Source organism: Scardinius erythrophthalmus (genome assembly GCF_964197995.2).
Source record: "Scardinius erythrophthalmus genome assembly, chromosome: 1".
Classification (NCBI taxonomy): Eukaryota; Metazoa; Chordata; class Actinopteri; order Cypriniformes; family Leuciscidae; genus Scardinius; species Scardinius erythrophthalmus.
In genome coordinates, this window is record NC_138221.1 from 37266028 (window position 1) to 37288318 (window position 22291).

Here is a 22291-nt window from a genome sequence, read left to right on the forward strand (position 1 = left end):
TTTTGTTTGTTATTCTCAGAAGCTCCGTCATAACATGTTTTTGTAAGCTCTCTGCTTACAGACACTTATTTAAAATAAAAATGAAATGTATATATTCATCGATAATCAGTAGCAGTGAGACTGGCCTTCATTCATAAAAAGATGCCATTTAAACAAGTATGTTAACTACACTGTCTTTATGTTGTTTCTACATTAATTTGGAGATTAACGGTGAAAATATTACATTATAAAATATATAAAAACATGAGTGTTTTTAATATCGATTATTCACAGAACAACATGCACATATCAATTGGAAATAAATAATTTGAAAATGAATTAAAAAATCTCTAAATAAAACTGACTGACTTTAGTTGGCAACCTCTTGATTCTGTAATCGTATTACAGTATTTTTCACAAATAAAGAAATTGTCTTAAAAAAAAAGAATACAAAGTAAGTAAACACTGTAACCAACAGGGCACTCAGTTGGCTAATCTGGCTAATACGGTTTGTGTGGACTGGGAATCATATTTTTTTCTAATAAAGACAAGGTAACACTTTACATACAGCACAATGAAAATGACAAGAATATGTCACAGTGGGCAACTGAATATAGTACAGCATAGTTTGAAATCAAAGGCATTAAAGTTTGTCGATTGTACATATCCAGTAAAACTGACTCTCCTGTCTGCATTCAATTCACACAGACGCACACATTCATGCAGGCTACAAATGCTCACTTGTTCAGAATATCTGACAGCTCTTATTCGACTAAGTCTACAAGGTTTGTGAAATGAAATGTTAATTTGATATTTAAAGATTTGTTTAAATTAAATGCATATTCTACTTGTTGAATGCTGACGGTAAATGAGAAAGTATTATAGTGTTTGCCTGTCTGTTACTAATAATATATATACGAAAAGGTGTTTTAGCGTTTGCTTTTATAGTTACTTTCTTTGTTTAACAGTTTTTTCTATCATGTCTAGACTATTAGACAAAACTGTTAAACGGATCATAACTAATGAAGACTGAGAATGGGAGCGCTGGCGTTCTCAGCCTCGTCAAAAAAGTCCCGCTTCCAACACATCGGCCAAACAGAAAAGTAAAATATGGCAAATATCGGATGATTTTAAGTTTAAAATATTTTTTTTTTAACAGGCCTAAAAGGAACAAATAAGCCCACGCAAAATATCCATATTAGCATACATGGGCCTATGAGGAAATAATTACATTGATAACTCATTGGTGTAACACTTGATGTGGGTGACACACACTGTTCATGATAGACAGTAACTTTTTCATTGTTGTCATTTAATAATTTATTAATTACTTTTATTAAACTTACCCAATTGTATTTAATGTCTAAAGATTGTAAATTGAATTTACATCCCTTGCCTTTTCATTTGGTTGATGTTGATGGTATATTTTTACCTCTGTTATTTGTTGCCCCTGGAAGGTGATGCTGAATTCTTAAAGCAGGCTGGTGTCTATTGCATTATTGAAATGTGATCGTACTGGTCAAGTTGAGAAACCAACAATCAAGCCATAGAAAGTGATTACAATCAGCTGAGCATCCCTCATATGCCGTTATGTCTGATACTCAGAAATGAATGAATGGAATGTGTTTCACTGAAATGACCAGTATTGTTTTCTTCATCACGTGTTTAACAGGAATCTCCTCTGTCCCATTTCTCATCAACAGACACGCATCATGGAGGGAGCCAGTCAATCCGTACTACGTGAACACCGGCTATGCGCTGGCTCCTGCCACCAGTGCCAATGACAGCGAGCAGCAGAGCATGTCCAGTGATGCAGACACTCTCTCCCTGACCGACAGCAGTGTGTACGTACACATCTATAGACACACAGATACACACAGATCCATTCTCACCACCGCAAGCTGGCGGAACGTTCCGTCCGAGAGCTTAGAGCGATTCAATTTCACCACGTCGTCCCGAGTCAATTTAGCAGGATTTACCTCCTCCTAGAAACTTGCAGCCAGTTCTGCAGAAGCCCAGATATTTCGGCCGTCGGACGGAAGATGCGCAGACAAAGCTCGATGTAACGTCATTGGCAGCTGTTAGTGGAGGCTGGTCTCAGAGCAGTGTCTAGTGCATGCAGAATCAGTGCCATTTTCCCCCAGCTCTGCTCTGGGAACAGAAACAAATCTGCTCTCCTCTGAGGAGGACCATCTGCTCATTATCCACACCAATGAAAGCTTCTAAATGTCATTACTTATGCTAATTATAGAGCTTCAAATTGGGAGGTATGAGGCGCTGCAGGCTGTAATTTGAAGGCATTGACTTGTTTTCCTTCAAATTAACTTTCCCTGAAAACAAAGGAAATGGCCTTCACGCCGTACCCTACACAAGCAGGTTACAGAAGGGAACAGGAAATGAAATATTGAAAACAAGCAAGGCCTGAAAATAAGAGCTCATAAAAGAATAAGCTGTGCTTTGGCCTTAGGTGTAATCAAATTTGTCTCATTTCATGGCTACCAAAATATTTTTGGTTTCATGCAATTAAATGCCTGACACAAGAGGACGTGGTCTGCTGGAGAAAATATTGCAATATGAAATGATTTTCCCTCCATTTACGTGGGAGTGGTAATCAATGTAAAGCTAAAAGTTAAGTTTAAGTATATACCGATCTACTCTAGATTTTTGCCCCTTACCCTGATTTCTCCCGGGATGTAAAACACATTAACCTGCGTTCTTTGGGCTTATTAGAAATTCGCTTATGTGATAGGCTATTTGACAGGAAAGCGTCCTTACTAGGGCTGTCACTTTACGTTCGAAAATCGATTGCACAATCGATTGGACCAACCAGCGCAAGTTTCGAAAACGAAAATAGGGAATCAATTTTAACGGTCTGTTCTCGGAGCGCGTCCAGCTCGTCACGATCTTGTCACGATACGCCCGCAGCGAACGCGCGTCACACAGCAACTGCAGGCTCTGACAAACACACATAACAGCAAATTATCCTTCTGCATAATGCGTCTCTTTTTACTACAAAACTGTGAATTCTGCCGGTATGCAGACAGTCTCATGCATTCAGATACAAATTCGGGCTACGCGTCTACAATCGCCAACGTAGGCGAAATTTGTTTGACATTTCTAACCGTAAACACAGCCATGTTGAAGACTGAGGTAATGTTTTTCATTTATGCTATGGCAGTCCACTCTGCTTATTGTTTTTCGAGAATGTTGCACTCCTGTTTGTCACTGTGTACGAAACTTCACGCCATGACAGTGAACTTGTGTATGACATGTGAACTTAAACAGATCATGTTCTTAGTAAAATAAGCAAGCTAACATGCTGTGTATTTTGTATCTTTCATTCTATTTATACACTCCTGGCCAAAAAAATATGGGCCACGCCAAAAATGGAAAAAATATTTGATGATTTTAATCACAATTCACTGGTCAGGAAATTAGCACAAGTTGCACAAATACTGTAGATAAAGTATCTGGTGAGACCAAATATCCACAATATGGTTTAAATCTGGACTCTGACCAGGCCAAAACATGAGCCAGATAGACTTGTTTTCAAGCCACTTCTTGGTTGTCTTTGCAGTTTAGACCGGAGCATTTTCTTGATGAAAAATAACATCTGATCATTCCTCTTTAGATCACAACTTTTCATTTGTGGGAAGCAAGCCATTCTGCAATATTCTCCTGTACCCCAAAGCATTAAATTACTTTTGACAGTGAAGTATCTCACCAATACTAGCGGCTAAAAAGGCTCTCACACAATGACACTCTTCCTCCATGCTTCACTGTGCTAGAGATGCATTTATTATTATATTTTTCTCCAGATTTTCAAAGACACCGCTCTGGAGCGTCACAATGCAACGTGTGCTTCATTCTGCCAAAATTTAATTCTGTCTTTGATGTTTTTCTGAGACCGCAACGGTGCATTTGCTTAAATTTTTACTAATTTCCTGACCAATTATCTGTGGTTAATCTTAGTGTTTAGCCATTTTGGGCTTGGCCCATTTTTTTTGCCCAGGAGTGTATATACAAATTAAATTTTTACGTCTTTTATTTTGTCAAAAAATGTAAAGTGTTGTAAAGTGCTTGACGTCATCAACAACAGTTCTAACCAACGTGGTTCCAACGAGGATATGCGACAAAGTTACTGTGGTTTTGAGAAACAGTTGTGACTGGCTAGTTAGTTTCTCCAACGATGCATCGTACTATGGCAGTTAAGCAGCGAGTTACATCGTTGTTTGGGAAACGCACCCCAGGCCAACGAATCCACATGACCAACTTGCAAAATCTGCATGGGAAAATCTTTCACCTGAAATTCCCATTCATGTGGAAATAACTAGATTTTGCCCTTGAAAAATTAACCGGACAATGGTAAATGTGACCATACCTTCAGACTGTCGTTTAGCAGAATCGTACATTTTCGTTCTTTTCGGGAGGGTTTCGATTGGAGAGGCAGCAACAGGGAGTGTGCCGAGTTCAGAGATGGCTGTTATACAAAAAACACATTAAAGGCACATCAGGGCAAAAACATGTGTCTGAAGTGGGCTAGATTAGAGGCCATTATCAGCTGTTTGCCAGGCAGAGATGCAGGGGGGTCCGCAGCAGGACCCGGGGGGATTAAAGACTCCCTGTGCATGTGTCAATGAAGGACCCCAAACATGCTCTGCTCTGAAGCGGTTGCTGCCACTGCCCCAGGGATTCAGTTAGATGGGAGGAGGAGGACGCTGCTTTCGCATATCCAGTCCCACAACAAAAACGTAAACACCTGCAATCACTTTAGCTTTGCAGTCTGGGGTCTGTTCTCACACAAGGACTGTCTTGTATGCACATATTTGTTGTTACGAATCAACAGCACCATTTTGTTCCCTGTAAAACTGACATTTCTTTATAAGTAACACATGCTAGTGAGGTAACATTTTGTATTTAGCAAGCACAGTTACTTACCATCACAAAATACACAATGATGAAGCTTTCACCAAGTGCCAGCTTTGCAAACTGACATATTGTGGAGATTAGAAAAACGATACTATGGTTGTTCAAAAATGAAAATTGTCGTTGCTTACCCACCTTCGTGTGATTCCAAACCTGTATGACTTTCTGTGTTATATGGAACTGAGACTTTTTTTAGCCGAATGTCTAAGTCTGATGTCACGCCTCCAAAAGGGCAAAAAAAGTGCCTTAGAAGCACCATCCATAAGTTCATAAGGCTTCTGAAGTCATATTTTCTAAAGCGTTTTAAACAGACTGAAATATTCACTGAAATTTAGACTTATACAGCCACGGTCTCCATTTACTTTAACTGAATGGAAAAGAGCAGCTTAGACTATTGTTATTTTAATATTTATATACATTTTATATTTTCATTTTTAGTCATTTGTCATTTCTATGAGTTTTTGCGATAGCACTTTACAATAAGATTCCAATAGTTTACATTAGTTAACAGTAAAAATGCTTCTAAACTAAGCATTTATCATCAGTCACTGTTATTTTCAGCATTTAATAATACATTATTAAGATTAAAAGTTAGATATATTAATATTTTTTTAATGGGCATGTCTGAGCTAACATGAAGTAACAGAGTTGTTTTTAACTATCATTAACAAATATAAGTAAATACTGACATATATATTGCTTATTGTTAGTTTTATATATATATATATATATATATAAACATATATATATTTTTTTTTTTGCTTTCATATTTGTCATATAAGTACTTAATCTTAAACCTGAAGGAAAAATGTTGCCTTGGCTGCTAACTGAAACAATAAACTAATATTTATATTTTATTTTAGTTTTATTTCAGTTACCGAAAACGATTTGTAATAGTTTTAGGCTTAACTATAACAACACTGGCTTAGGCATTCTGCTAAACATGTTTTTGATTTCCACGGACGAAAGAAAGTCATACAGGTGAGTAAATTGACATCTGTTTTTGTTTTGTTTTCTTGAGATTATTTCTTTACTCCACCATCCACCATTGGACCATCAAAATGTGTAATGTAGAAGACGATGGTTTCATGTACGGTGTTTTTGTATATTGACACAGATTCAGTATTAAAATCCTGTTATGTTTTTTCCCTACAGAGATGGGGTCCCACCTTATAGGTATCGTAAACCGCATCGACGCGAGATACACGAAAGTGCCAAAGTTAATGGGCGAGTGCCACTACCTCATATTCCTGTAAGTATGCTTTGGATTTCCAGAACACCTTGTTGACTTTACAACACTTTTTGTGTGTGTGCTCTCTCTCTCTCTCTCTCTCTCTCTCTCTCTCTCTCTCTCTCTCTCTCTCTCTCTCTCTCTCTCTCTCTCTCTCTCTCTCTCTCTCTCTCTCTCTCTCTCTCTCTCTCTCTCTCTCTCTCTCTCTCTCTCTCTCTCACCCACCCCCACTCCTTCTTTTTATTTTCTTCTCTGTGCCTTGTCTCCGTCCATCATCTTCTGGTCTTTCCCTGTCATTCTTACTCTCTCTTTTCTTCCCCCTGCCTTGTCTCTCCCATCGCCCCTAAAATGAATGTGCATTCTTAAGATGCACAGCGGTGGCTGGGGAGCTTTGATCATGTGCCGGCGAATAGCTGATGGAGAGTGAGAGAGCGCGAGTGTGCTGTCTAAAGCGTTCCTGATGCTCTCGTCAGCTCTGCCTGCTCTGCCCCAGCAGATGTGAAGCCGCCTCGTCTGATGGCTCGGCTTTCCCACTGTACCGGCTCCAGCATAATTGGAGCCTCTGAGATAGAGCCCAATTTAACAGAGCAAACATACACTTCCCCTCACTGGGGCCTTTCACTCATCCTATAGAGACTGAAAGCTGTGGAGGCAGCGAAGACACTTCAGCTCGTACGTGCATGACGTATGGGAAGCTCTTGACTAATTTTTCTGCATGTGCACCAATATCTGATTATCAAAACCACAATTGTACAAACTTTCCGAAAGAGAGAGTTCATCTGATAATGTGAGTTCTGTCACTGTTTATTCACCCTCATGTCGTTCCAAACCTGTATGACTGACTTGCTTTATTTAATTGAACACAAAATGAAGTTTAGAAGGATATTCATGTGACTCAATAACAGTAGTATTTGCATAATTACAGTGGGTTTGCTCCTCTGCCATTGACCCTCTCTGTGAGAAATGCTGCCAGTGTAGATCCGGCAACAAGCGGAGTTTTGCCAAATTTTCCGTGTGATTATTAGTAGAAAAAAGGCTCTCAGCCAATCAGATTCGAGAACCGGAAATAACAGTTTATTTTAGAGATGCGCCTGAAGCGAATACTATGTTTGGAAAGGAAATGACGCATTCTACAGAGCCCTTAAAGGGACATGGTGATATAACATTTCAATGCTTTTGCTTTCTCTCACAATTACATAGTTGGGTAATTTTATTGTATATTACTTGTGGGCATCAGTGAGCCGCTTTTAATATGCAGGGTATTGGAATTGCTTTTGAACGCGCGGGTTTTTTTTTTTTACTTCCCAATTTGCGATCACACGTACTCTGTGTATAGGGAGTGGCGGTACTGACCTCACATTTTACAAGAGAAGATATTTGTCATTGATGCTTAACAAGTTGCACACCAAGTCCTCCACCTTTGTCCTGTCAGTCATCTCTCCTTACTGTCGTCACATGAAATCTGATGTACTGTAATGTAACCGACCGCTGCAACCCTAGCAATGTCCCTTTAGGGGCTCCGTAGAATGCACTTCTCATTTTCCATGCCTTTTCGAATTCAGATTTAGGCTTTGGCGACATCCCTTATCCAATGATGGTACAACAATAGTAGTGTTTATTCAAATCACACAAATGAGATTTAAAAGTGAATAATGACAAATTTTGGCCTGTTCCTCAATTAAGAGCGAGCAAGCGACTTGACTAACATCTGCGTTTTTTCGTTCAAAGAAATAAAGAACATTTATATGGATTTAGAACAACGTTATGTAAGTAAATGATGATAGAATTTTCATTTTTAGCTGAACTGTTGACCATTGATTCCTATTGCTACATCTTGCTACATTGCATTCACACATGTTTATGGTTCTAAACCTTTAACACTATCTCGCTTGGATTTCTCTTTTCTCCTTTGGTTGTCTTCTCCCATTCTGTCTCTAAGTTTAAAAGGCTCTCTTATATTCTGTAAGCGTGGTCTGCGGCAGGGAAGCAGTGTTAGTAACCAAAACGCCTTGTCAAGACTTGACAGATTCTGCAGTTCCACTGGGCATGTAACCGTGTGGGCTGCGGAGGAGACTGATGAATCTTAAGCAAACAGAAGGCCAGAACAAAGAAAGCTGGAACAGACTTTAGATCAGATTTGGCCCTGTAATCAAAATTTTAACGGCTCCTGTAAGGGTTTTATTAGACCTTGTCCAGGCACTGCCTGCAACTATATTTCTTCATGTGTCTGTCCTCCTCCCCCGTCTCTCTTTTTCTCCTTCCAGACTTCTGGAATAATACATTTCCTGGATGTCTGTTGTTTGGAGTTTCATTGGTTTTAGGAGAGAAAATGGTACAATAAAGATCTATATGCAGCTTTCCCCTGTGCAACATGATCTGCTCAGATGAAGAGTGATTATCTGATAGGCAGCTCTTCTTTGTTACAAGTTTTGGGTTCATGTTGCAAGTGCAAGATATGAAGGTGGATTGATTTTTGGTGCATTTCACCGTTTCTCATTTCCAGTTGTATGTTTTCTGACTGCTTCCTCTGCCCCGTTCTTTACCATGGGGTTTCAAATAGGGCATCATTCTGTTAGGGCACGGATCATTGTGCTGTCACAGTCGACACTAGAGGCGGAAAGAGTGCTTGAGTGTAGTTTACTTAATACTAGGGCTGCACGATTTGGGGAAAATGTCATATTGCGATAATTGAGGTCAATATTGCGATTACGATTGCGATATGCGATATAATAAACAAATGGTTTCATGAGTCAACTTGCTTGGTTCTCAAGGAAAATAAATGCACACACAGATTAGTGATAATCAGCCTAAAGAAAAAAGTTCTTTAGTCAAGAGCAGTGAGTGTTTTTCCCTGTTCCCTTTGTTCTTTGATTAACTTTAGCGACAGATTTTTTTTTTTTTGATTGCATTTTAACAAGAACAAAACATAATTTACAAACAAGAGTACATATAACCATACATGTCAGGGGTAAAGAAAAATAATAATAAAAAAAAGCAAAAAAAAAAAAAAATAGAATAACTTTAGCGACAGATGTAATTAGTGGCTACTGTGTACTGTCCCTTTAAGACCAGCCGCTGTCAGAGACGCGGATCTCACACGCGCCTCATTCTTTCCCGAGTCATCACAACTCTTCATGTTCATCATAAGACTACTCTTATGTTATGAAGACACTCGACAAAAAGACATTTTGGCATAATTGTGCGTGTTATTGTTCGTTCAAGCTCGAAAGAGAACTGTATTCTGTCATGCTGTTTTGTGCGCACGCACGATATTAGCGCGAGTCTTTCTGTCTGTCACAGTCAGGACATTCACAGGCAGCGTGTTCATTTTGGCATACATGTGTGTTGTTCGTTCTACCGCGAAAGAGAACTTGATACTGGCGCGTGTCTATCTGTGTGTGTGTGGAGGACATTCACAGGCGGTTCGTTCTTTTATGTATTATCGCGCATGAATGGTTTAAAAGCATTTGCATTAATAAGTGCGTTAACAGCGCTAATTTGTTTATTTAATATAAAATCGCAACATTTTGCCTCATATAATCGCGTAGGCTTGACATCGCGATTGCGATACGATTAATCGTGCAGCACTACTTAATACTTAGTTTTATTTTCAGTTTGAAAGTTCCCAAAATTATCCGACGACATGTATAGACTATGAGAAATGTACATTACCTTTCAAAGTAAACTTAACTAAACATTAAAAGTTTGGAGTCAGTAATATTATTAATAATAAAAAAATAATGTAATTGTATTTATATTAATACTTTAGGCAAGAATTCATTAAATTCAGCCTCCAAGTTGCCCACTAACCTTTTTGAATGAATTTTGACGATCGTCAAATCACACCAGTTATGATCTAATTCTATGAATATATATATATATATATATATATATATTCTCACGCGCTGCATGTTTCAGAGTAAAGCCAAATCACAGCACTGTGTTCATTTTCATTCACAGGTTCGACTTGCATTAAACGCGACTCTGCAAGTGCTGTGTGTTTGAGTCGCTTATAATTTGCATTTGGGAACGAATTTGCCAATCATCTTCCCATCTTCTAAACCATCTTCCTTATTTTTTGTCTTTAACTGATCACATGCCTGCAACCGTTTAACCTATTCGGTGGATCTGTTTTCGAGCAAAGTGATAGCAACGATATTGTATTATATTATCTGCTATCTTTTGTTTGTCCTTTTAAGCTGATGTTGTTACACTGAAACTGTAGTGTGTATGTGTGTGTGTACAGAATCAGTGCATTAATTCTCAATAGCACATTATCCAAAAATGTGTTTATTTGTCTGTTCTCCTGCTTTCAATATTGTATTTTACACTGTTGTGTTATTGTTTAATCAGCAGCTGAAGTTTTGTTTTAAAGGGCATTGCATTAAATGTTAATGGTGACCTTGAGTATTGACACGCATTGTCTTCCCATCAGCGCACTAACCGGATACCAAAGGATATTCACGTCGAGCCGGAGAAGTTTGCGGCGGAGCTGATCAGCAGGCTGGAGGGGGTGCTGAGGGAACGCGAGGCGCAAGAAAAACTGGAGGAGCGGCTCAAGAGGGTTCGACTGGTGAGTAGTGCATCCAAACATGCCAGGGAATCGTCACGTCTCCACTGCACTTCGAGCTTTAGCAGATAGATCAAACACTGAGGCCTGTGCCTCCTCTCATCACGAGTGAACCAGGCGGATGTGTTATAAAGACTCCCTGTCTTATCAAGGGGACTCCGCTCATTTCTTTCGTCTTTTTTTTTCAGTGTCAGGTGATTCACTTGCCGAGATTGAGCTGCTTGCTAGTCTGCCTCAGTGTAATGACTTTGTTTGAAGTCAGTCGGGGCGTGAAGAAATGCTTGCGCGCACCGCAAATGGGAATCTTTTTCCCGACTCAAAGCCAGGTGTTAAGTCTCAAGGCAGATTATTTATGTAGTTTGGCCTCCTGTAAGAGGAACTTCCGTCACAGAACAGTGACTTTGAGTTAAGAGCCGAAGGAGGAATGTCATTTGTCTCTTAATTGATATTCTCACCGGTGCCTCAGCTTTCAGCAAACTTGTTTCAAGTTTTCTTTACCTATCAGCTGAGCGACTGTCTTCTATATACAGCACTTGTGCTCTTTGGTCCACTGAGCAGGAAGGACTCTGACAGTTAAACATGCTTTTGCCAGCTACTGAGCCTTGACGAGTGTGCATAACACCCCAGAAAGATGATTTCAGGGTTTTCTGGTCGTTTTCAGATGGTTCAGTTTTTAGAGGTTGAATCGGCGCAATGGGAATTGGATGGTTTGTGCATTGCGGTTGGATTTGTGTTGTCTCCCACCTTTTTTTTTTTTTTTTTTGGCATGATCTGTCAAAGATCATCCAGAGCGCTGACCTGCACAGCTGTTCAGTAAAAATAAAATGATGCTCAGGCCAAGTCCTCAGAATTCCTTCTCTCCTTGGACTTCGCTACCTGGAGAGAGAATCAAAGCATTGCTGAGGCTTTGGTTTTATTGACTTTCTCCATTATGAAAATGAGAAGACAACCAAATGAAAAGGCACGTTTGAAGAAGGAAATTTGCTGGAAGTAAAATGTACTTGTGTTGTTAACATAGTTTTAAATAATACACAAGCTACCATTCAAAACTCACCATTTTTGCTCACCAAGGCTGCATTTATTTGAACAAAAATAAAGTAAGAACTGTAATATTGTGAGAAATTCTATAACTTTTCTATTTAGAAATATTTTTTATCAACATTATAAATGTTGAAATCATTTATGCAGCTTCATGTTTTTTGTGGACAGGTAATACAATTATATATTTTTCAGGATCCTTAGATGAATAGAAATGTCAAAGGAACAGCATTTGTATGAAAAATAAATATTTTGTAACAATTATAAATAACTTTACTGTCAATTTTGTTCAATTGAATGCATCCTTGATAAATAGAATAATAATAATAAAAAAAACTTGTATAATTCAACTCGTACAATTCAACTCGTACAATTCAACAGTCAAGTGAAATGTGTATGACTAGTCAATTTGTGAAATATTGTAATGTGGACTGATAAATTATAATCTATTCATATAAAATTTATTTGAATTAGTAACTAGCAGAAAAGATACTCTGTGAAGAAAGCTATGCATAGTTTAACCCACATTAACAAAGTGTAATGATGGTAACACTGCAATACAACTAACAAAATGTGATAACTTGAAATTATTATTAAATTAGTATTGCTTAAAACAGTTACACAAATTATTCATTTTATGGGGAAAAACAGTCAGAAACAACCTTAAGCTACAATATGTTGGATACTATGCAGATTAAAGATATTATATCCAGTAATTAGCCTGTAACACTGCAGAGTTTGTATGGTGGAAACACGATTAGTTTAATCAGATTTAGGACTGTTTTCATAGACAAAACTACACATTTCATTGTCTAAAATTAACAATACAGAATGTGACTAATATATGTAATTTAGTCACCAGACTGACTGAAACTAAATTTGTCAAACAGGATTCAGTGTTGTTTGCCAGTAAAAAATCAGAGAGAATGGCAGAACAAATAAGCAAGTAAAATATTAAGTATTAAATTAAAACTGACAGGGTTAGGACAGAAAACTGACATATCAGATCATTTATAATTTGATGAAGAGAGGGTCTGTGTTTGTCCAGAAATATTATCATGATTAAAATGAATATTAAAGTCATGTTTTGAGTGATAAGAGAATTCTCTCATGGCTCTGTTTCAGGTCATTGTGCGTTTTTGAATGTGACCATGACAGATGCCAATTAATATATGCTTGAGAGGGCGACATCTGCTGGCTCAAACATGTTACTGCACAGTGATTCTTCAGCCTATTTATTTTCTATAATCGACTTGCTCACCTGGCTGATTTCCTTGTCTTTTATATGTATAAATACACACACACACACACACACACACACACACACACACACACATAAATGTGTATGTGTGTGTGTAACTTTTTTTTTTATATATATACACATCCATTATACTAAACGTCTGAGATTTTGAAAAAGTATCTTGTCATCATTGAATAATCTCGGTGTCATGCAGGAAGAAGAAGGTGACGATGCAGACGTCTCCACCGCTCCCTCCCTGGCCAATCACAGGTTTCCTCCCGCGGTCCACATGCAGCATTATGGCGGTCGCTACTCTGAAACGAGCTACAACGGGCTGCAGCTACGGGATGCACACGAGGAAAACCCCGAGAGCATCCTGGATGAACATGTGCAGCGTGTCATGAAAACCCCCGGCTGTCAATCTCCAGGCACGGGCCGTCACTCTCCAAAGTCCCGCTCCCCAGACGGGCTGCCGGCGGGCAAGAATCCCGGGCTTATAATGCCACTGTCTGGTGGCCAAGGCAAGCACCAGGCTCGGCTGGGCCCGAAGGCTGATGCGGCGCACATGCACCATCACAAACACGTTTACCACACACACTATGCCGCGGGGGGGAAGCCCAAAGAACAGGTGGAGGTGGAACCCTCGAAGGTGCACGGGGGCTTAGCCTGGAACACGGAGCAACACCACTATGGATCCAAGTCACGCAACTATGCAGATGGAATGAGCGTCGGTCCCAACGGCATGGACCCCATGGGTTACGGGTATGTGTCTCAGTGGCTTTTGTTATATATACATATACACTGCCATTCAAAAGTTTGGTGTTGGTTAAGACTTTTTTAATGTTTCTACACTCACTTCTGCTAACCAAGGCTGCATTTACTTGATGATAAATCAAAAACAGTAAAATTGTAAGGTAACCTTACAATAAGGCTCATTAAGGTAACGTTAGTTAATGAATAACTAACAATGAGCAATACATTTGCTCATACATTTACCCCCAAACATTTGAACTACGGTGTATATTGGGATCATTAAGTGAAGCCGTTTATCTTCAGTGATTTTGATGTTCTTGTGTCTCACTGTAGCAGTAAAGGCAGCACTCTGTCAAAGCGGCCGGTCAGAAAAGGGGAAGATGGTCGAAACTATGAGATGCGAGAGCCCTTGCCCCTGGATGATATGGAGAGGAACCAGAAGATACTGCAGTGGATGATGGAGGGTGAGAAGGAAGCTGGACGCTATAAGAGGAGCCCTTACGGGTGAGAGCCTTTCTTAGTGTATAATCTAGAGACATTATTCAATAATGATGTCTGACCAGCTATTCAATTAGTTGTTAGAAATTATGCAAAAATTTAAAAAAGCACTGTTTTTCAAAAGGAATCATGTAAAAGCTCTTTTGGTCTTGCATATTCCGTAGCAGCATCTCCGGCTCCAAGAAAGCTCCGAGCCACGAGGTGTCGAGGCCCAGTTCGGTGGAGCGGCCGGGGGCTGTGCACCCTTGGGTGACCGCTCAGCTCCGCAACAGCGTGCAGCCCTCCCATCCCTTCATCCAGGACCCAACCATGCCCCCCAACCCAGCCCCCAACCCCCTCACACAGCTGGAAGAGGCACGCAGGCGGCTTGAGGAAGAGAGGAGGAAGTCTGGAACGCTGCAGGCCAAGCAGAGGTGAGCGGACGCGTCCACAGAAGGTCATAATTCATAGAAGAAACACAGTGGCCGGATTTGTTATTGCTTTAAAGGGGTCATGAACTGGATTGTTTTATTATTTTATAATGTTGCCTGGGGTGCCCTTATAATGTTAGTATGATTTTTACATCAAAAATTGTCATAATTTATAAATAAAAGCCATTTTTCCAAGCCTGATTTCAGCCTCAGATTTGAAAGCTCCGTTTTAAGGGGCGTGTCTGCTGTGAGACTGCAGTGCAAACGCCCACTGCTGTGATTGGCTGACATGCTTGCATATGAAATAGCTAGTATTACATGAACTCTCTCGAAAACTTTTACTACGTTTTTACTATTACAGCTATCGAGATTAACAAATCGTGAAAAGTATCGTTTAAAGCATTATATTTAAATCTATTACATCGCATGAAAGGTTGCAGCATGATGAGCACTGAGCAGATGACAGACAGTCTGTTGATCGCGTGAATAAAGATCTTATCATTGCAACGCAATTTTTGCACTCTCACAAATGCTTACACCAAATCACAATGCAAACACGATGTGAATACACAGTAAGAGCTTCGTTGTGTAGTGTAACAGTGTCATTATTTCATCACGAGTTTGGTAAGTGTCCAGATAAGCTCTCGCGGCTCGCGCTGTGCTGTTTGACAGCTTGGGCGAATGGAAAGGGATCGTTCTTTGATCGCTTTCTGTATATAATTTAATAACAGTTTAAAAAAGATTATTTTCATAATACTACGAGAAATTATGTGAAGTTGATCGTTTAGTCACTGATGCATAAACAGTATTGAACGATTTTAAGAGAAAGATATCTGAACTTGAATAATTACACATCAGAAATCACTGATCGCAGATCAGGCATTAGAATACACATGGTTACTTACATGTTGCTGGCAGATCCGTCGGGAAATTGTGATTGACTGATTTAATAAAGTTTAACCATGCTGGAATCCGAAGGAAGCTTATGCAGACTGTCTTCTTCCACAAACAGGCACGCACAATATTTAGTAAACAGCATGTTTATTGCTTGGAAGTAGCTCGATCCGGTTTAGCAATCATCATGTCGTCCTATGTTATTTAGCATGTTTGGGCGAATCGGTGGGCGGGGCTAAACAGGCCGTGTTGAAGTAGGCGTTGATCTTCTTTTGTGGAGGCGGTGTTTTATCCTCTTTGACGTCATAGTTCCCCACTTTGAAAAAGGAGTCGTTTGCTGAGCCTGGTGTCTATAAAAGCTTTTATTGGACTAACAAGGTAGTTTTCAGTTCTGAAACTTACAGGATATTATTATAGTATTATGATCTCTTATATGTCAAAATATCAAGGAAAATTTGATTTCTCAGTTCATCACCCCTTTAAAATAATCACGTTATTTGGCTGTGGGTCAATGACACTCAGGTTTTGACTTGGATCATTTATTCAAAATCAAAAGCACTTACTAAAACTTTGAGTTTTTAATTTCTGAGCTTAAATACATTTTTTGGGGAGCATAATATCAAAGATGTCAGGGTGAAACTTTCCTAATATCATAATGTATGGAAATAAACATCCTAAAATAATGAGATTCTTGAAAAGAAAGTCTTAAGTAGTTTGTTATGATCTTTGTTATTATTATTAGTAGTAATGATGGTAGAATCATTAATAATAATAATAATAATAATACTGAATAATAATAATAATAATAATAATAATATTTAGAATTAATTCGGTTTTTAATCTTGAATTGTTTTGGATTTGTTAAAATATTTGAAGAAAAACTACTGCCAAATCAAACTAGTTAGACCAATGTTCTGAAACAATCGGAAAACCAAACCGGAAATGATGTCATAGTAAGGGCCCCTTTAGACCCTCATGACTGTGTCAAGGCCAATAAGTCAAATAACTTGACCTTTTTATGACAAGGCAAGGTTCGCCTATTCCGGTCATGTGGTGTGACTCCTCAAATACTTTCTACCTTTGTAAAGTTTTATTGAAACTGACTAAGCAAGACTTGCATCTATTTGAGGTGTAAGGAAAATGTTAGTTTATACTTGCTGGTTCCACCACTTGACATTTTTAAGGTCAGTAAATCAACTCTTTTGTTGAAAATGCTATTAACGTTTTTAAAATCCACATGAAACCAGAGACTGTTTTTAAGCATTTTGCATATGCAATTTAAACTTAAAATTGTTCTTTCTATTGGACGTTTGTCAGTGACCCATCTATTACCCATAATGCACAATGCAAGGCTGTTCCCCGCCCTGTTCCGGCACACACTGTGGCTGGCTGAGGTGCATGCGTGTAATGAGGCGGCGTGAGCCTGCAAACGCAGCCGGTGTGTCTAAACTCGGGGTTGTTCCTCAGGTATGTGATGGAGGTGATCCAGAGGGGTCGCACCGCTGTCAGGCCCGCTCTGTTTCCCACGCTCAGTGTGGTGCCCGCCGTCTCCGACACGGAGCTCTCCGAGTCAGAGTATGTTCCCAGTACTTCTTCATAGAGCGTAGCCCTTCCTTTCACCATCCCATGCTACCGATACATGCACTTGCATGTGTTTGTCAGGGCTGTGCCTTCATGTAGTTCACTAACGCTTCTGTGTGTAGCGCTTTCAAGAGTATAATATAGACTGACCAGTCTTAGCGCGTAGTTCCTCACAGATTTGGTTGGTTCCAGTGTATTAACCACTGATCGGCTCGAGGAGAGCTAATGCAGATATGCGGTGACATCAAAGCTTTGGTGTGGATGAGATGAAAGCGCCACAACAGTGCAAATGTTTTTTTTTTTCTTCTGAGGAACATTTTTTTCAGACATCTGGAATTCATTTTACTTGGCAACAGTAAACCGAGTCTCTGCTGACCGCCAGCACTCGTGTCCACTTCAAACCCAGTAGAGCACGAACAAGGGCTTTCAGATACGGCCTTCAGGACATTCTCATTTTGTTGCTAAAACACACCATTTTATCCCATCTTATTATGGAATAAATGCTTTGGTTTGTTTTTCAAGTGCCTTTCGGTTCATTTGCAGGCATAAGAATATGAAGAAGCAGCCCTGTGAGAACATCACCGTGGCCTATTACTTCTGCGGAGAGCCCATCCCGTACAGGACGTCCGTCAAAGGGAGGATCGTCACTCTGGGACAGTTCAAGGAGCTGCTTACCAAGAAAGGGAGCTACAGGTAAACCTTCTACACTTTTTGTTCTTAGCATCAGTAGGTTTTTGAGGACCGTCTGTAGTGTTTAGTTCAGATGATCAAGGGATGGTTCTCCCAAAAATGAAGATTCTGTCATTTACTGGTCTCATGTCGTTCCAAACTAACTTTCTTCTGTGAAATACAAAAAGAGAAATTCTTAACGCTGTGCGGGTCGCTCCTGGACTGAAGCTTTCAAAAAGGATGAAATATGTGATGCGATCTGGGAAAACCCGTCGGATGTCGCGCTGGGCCGTTTTCAGTAAATTCCAAAATAGTTTGAATGTCATTTTTTTTTTGTCAATTTTTTTTTCCATTAAATTATTATTCTATAACATCTCTTTTCTCTTATCTCTGAAAATATCTTGGCAAAATTCCCTTGTTTAGTGCAGAAAAACAGCGATTTATAGTGTCAAGATGAAAATACTCTCTTTCTCTAATGCATTCTATGCGACCATTTTCTCTAACGCCCGGCAGAGGTGAAAAAAAAAAACAATCGCCACCTGTCCGTCTCTTAACACTACTAAGATAGTTTACCTTTAAAATAAACCACATACATGTACAGTGAATGTGTATAGTGCCCATTTCGCGGCAATCCTGTTTAAACTATAACGTCACGCAGTTTTATAACAGTCGCGAGATGGACAAGAAGCGTCTCGACGGTGACAGTTAATTAAACCTGTTTTTCTCAAAATTCCGTTCCAGAAAATCATAGCGAACGTCCGACTTCAAATAAACATAACTTTTGCTACCAACAAACTATGATAAAAATAAAAACAGATTTGGAAAGGGCTTGATACCAGCTTCCACATGATATCAAAACCTGTAATAGGTAAAATTTCACTATGTGGTGGGTTTTCCCAGATCGCATCACATATCAGTATAAAAGTATCATAGAATGGTTTCATACCACTTTTACATCACTCTTTTTAAAGAAAGAAAGAAATGAATATGTTAATTCAGCAAGGATGCACCAAAAGTGACATTAAAGACATTTCTATTCATCAAATCCTGAAAAAAACAAATGCATCACTGTTTCTACAACAATGTTAACCAGCACAACTGTTTTAACATTGATAATAATAATAATCAGAAATGTATATGCTGAAAATTCAGCTTTGTTATCACAGAAATAAATTGAATTTTAGAATATATTCAAATAGAAAACGGTTATGAGGATGTGTAAATCATGACAGATAACAAACTATTTCTTTAAACTTATTTCCAGTATCAAATGGCTATATGCAGTAGTGGCCAAAAGTGATGTCCAGCCTAGGAAAATTGACATTTTCACCCTTTATTCAAATATTAAACATTTGTTAAAGATTTTGGAAATATATTGTGTAGTTGTGCTTGGAGTTAATTCTTTAATTTATGATGAATTGTGCATACATCATTTTTGGACAAACAAAGAAATAATGAACACCCACAAAAACGAGAGAATCAATAACACATTAATAACCGATTATGTTGCAGTCAGAGTATGCTTTTCCTGTGAGCTCTTTGCTTTACCATGCAATTTTTCTGTGTAGTAAAATAAAACCTGTAACAGTAGTTTGCCTGTTTACATACTTTAACCAAGATTAGTGTTTTGTTCTTCATCTTATATTTTAAAAATATGAAATTTTCCTCATTTTTATGGTTTAATCGAACTTGTAGTGTCATAAACAAATATCTCCTCCAGATATCACTTTTGGCTGTATAATACCATTTAATTATACAATGTTTTGATTTATACTTTTGTCAATGAAACCGAATTATTTGACTGACATAGATGAAATTAAACCATCACGATCCCTCTCCCTCACCACACCTCAGGTATTATTTCAAGAAAGTGAGCGACGAGTTCGACTGCGGAGTGGTGTTCGAGGAGGTACGCGAAGACGACGCCATCCTGCCCATCTTCGAGGAGAAGATCATCGGGAAAGTCGAGAAGATCGACTGAGACGGGAAGAGAGGGAATCGGGTCTGCAGAGGAGCGAGCAGGTGCTGAGATTGGTACAGCGAACGTGGACGTGCGGGAGAGCGAGAGGTGCAGAAACAGGGAAGGTTGCTGTGGAAAGTACACTATTTACTCCGAGGCTTCTACCTCTGCACAAACGGCTTTTAAAGTCGAGTCAAACAGCTGCTCAGTGCTCAAGATCACTGCATTGTGCACAGAGAGCCCTTGGACTCACAGAGACGAAAGCGCAAGGCAGCGTTCTCTCACTTTTGCTATATTTCTAACTCTGAAAAATGTAATGTAGCAATGTAAAGTTAGCCTAGAAAAAAAGTACTATGAGAATATGTTTACTAAAGCTGCATATTTTTGATATGACGTATCAGAAGGAACATATCCTTTCTAATTTAACAACTCTTGTAATTTTATATGTACTGGTACCAGATATGTACAGACTGTCTGTTTAAAAGGAAAAAGAGAAAGTTTTATATCTATTTAAATATTTAAAAAAACAAAAAACATTAAAAAAAAGAGAGAAATCATGTTAACCCATATCAAAGCTGCGGCATCAACCTGACCCCGAAACGGTGGTAGATTTCACGAAGCTGCGGTTACGGAGGCTGTTCGAGGAGAGGAAATCATAACCCACGCTTTACCAAGTGCTTTTAACTCATAAAACCGGTTTGTAATCAGTCCACATCGGAGAGGGAGGAGTCAGCCGGCGCTGCACTTTTCACTGCATTATGCATTGATGTCAAAGGGGAATCGCTCCGAGCGAAAGTCCTATACGACGATGCCTTCACATTGCTCCGTGTCTTTCGGTGATGTCATGACATGCATAATGCATAATCCCTCCCCTCTTCACGCACACCATGATGCGAGGGCAAAGGATGAATGTCCCGACATTACAAAACAAATATCTTGAGATTTTTGAGTGGAACAACTATAGGTCTGTAGTTTATATCCAAAATCTGCAAGGTTGCTTTCCAGGTGCTCGCGAGTGTGTAAGACCCACAGCGGCACTGACGCCTGTTTACGAGCAGGAGAATGTGAGACTTGTGGAAGAGGACACGACGCTCCGGTCGTCCTGGGGTCCATCGTCTACCGAGTGCCATTGGACAATATAATGATCATGTTTACACTTACCTTAATGTATTACAGAACAAGAAACGAATCAAGAATTGTAGCCTTTTCAGTTTAACACGGCTAAACGTGGTGCCTGGCGAGAATGGTTTTAAAAAAAAATGTAGTTTTAGCCTAACGTGGTCTGCCTCGTTGAGATCATGAAACACCAAAGAGAACAATCTATCACAGGAGCCGGTTTAAATCCGTTTGCGTTGTTTCAGCAACAAAAATGAAGCTCCTCTGTAGAGTTTTCAGGCTGCGTGTTGTAACGAAACACTGAGAAGTGTTGTAACCGCTAGGGAAGGCCTGGCGAGACCGAGCCAGACGTGGTGCTGTAACGTTAGAATGTTTTTGTTGTTGTTCTGGCGTCCCATCTTAATGCTAGTTTTAACATTTAAAATTCCCGGTGTAGTTTGATTTAAGTTGCCATTGTCGTCAATGTTTTTTTTTTTTTTTCAGTGATTGTGTTTTTTCGACCTTCATTCAATTGGAATTATTTTGGTCCTCCATCAACTTGAACAATATGGGTACTTGATGCAAAATGTGGAACATTTCTCATGTTTGTTTTGACTCATTTTAATTACGGTGTAATTATCAACTGGGATGTAAAGAGTTAACTACTGTGAATAGCCTGGATGTGTGCTCTTCTCACTGAATGATGGATGACCTGTACATAGACATCACAGAGTGCCTTTCTGACCATTCTCATCTCTGATCCACTGTCTGCTCTCCTCACTCCATGTATCCAGTACCAGGGACTTGCATTATGTTTTTAAGTTTCTTAAGAACTTTTTTTTTGTTAGATTCCTATGCGAAGAGCATCAACACACTTAAAAGTCTTTGTAAATATGTACATTTTTTTTTTTTAATGCGTCTTCAACTACAACCAGCAACCCAATTTGGATATTTAGTGCCCTGGTTCTGCTTAAGTGTGCCGAGTTGTACAGTTATCATTTTATGGTACTTTGGACAATAAAGATATGTAATAAAAGAAATGTGTAGTTCTCTTGTTACTTTTTGTATTAATTTATTTATAAATTATATTTGTGTTTGCAGTTATTTGGGTTGTTTTCTCAATGCTTATTTTGACTTTTTCTCCAATAATTTGAAGTTTATTAAGACTTCCTATTTTTTTTTTTTTTTACAAAGACTAAACAGACGATGGCGCTCTTGTTTCCTAGCAACAGTTTCATGAGCTTTGCCAATATCTCATGCAGCTGCCGATGGCTGAGGTGCCATATAAACAATGAATTATGACAGATCATATAAAAGAAGCTATTTCCTTTTGATAAAAATTAACATCAATTATTGTAGTCAGTTAACACCGACTCGACACCGGTACGCTTATAATTATAATGATTTATAATTTTGAGCAGTCGGGACGGATTTTGCGGGAAATGTC

General features: G+C 39.1%; 1 protein-coding gene across 2 annotated transcripts in view; it reads left to right on the forward strand.

Annotated features, from left to right (window-relative positions):
- axin1 (axin 1) overlaps positions 1-21898 on the forward strand; it is a 36683-nt gene extending 14785 nt beyond the window's left edge. The window contains exons 3-10 of one of the 2 annotated variants that reach the window (XM_081383693.1): positions 1683-1823; positions 6061-6157; positions 10572-10709; positions 13199-13746; positions 14071-14241; positions 14400-14648; positions 17664-17813; positions 19644-21898. In XM_081383693.1, coding sequence (XP_081239819.1) covers positions 1683-1823; positions 6061-6157; positions 10572-10709; positions 13199-13746; positions 14071-14241; positions 14400-14648; positions 17664-17813; positions 19644-19770 — 1621 coding nt within the window. In that variant the 3' untranslated portion in view covers positions 19771-21898. The remainder of the gene's footprint in view (positions 1-1682; positions 1824-6060; positions 6158-10571; positions 10710-13198; positions 13747-14070; positions 14242-14399; positions 14649-17663; positions 17814-19643) is intronic. The other variant, XM_081383694.1, reaches the window with a different exon arrangement.
- Positions 21899-22291: the final 393 nt, after the last annotated feature.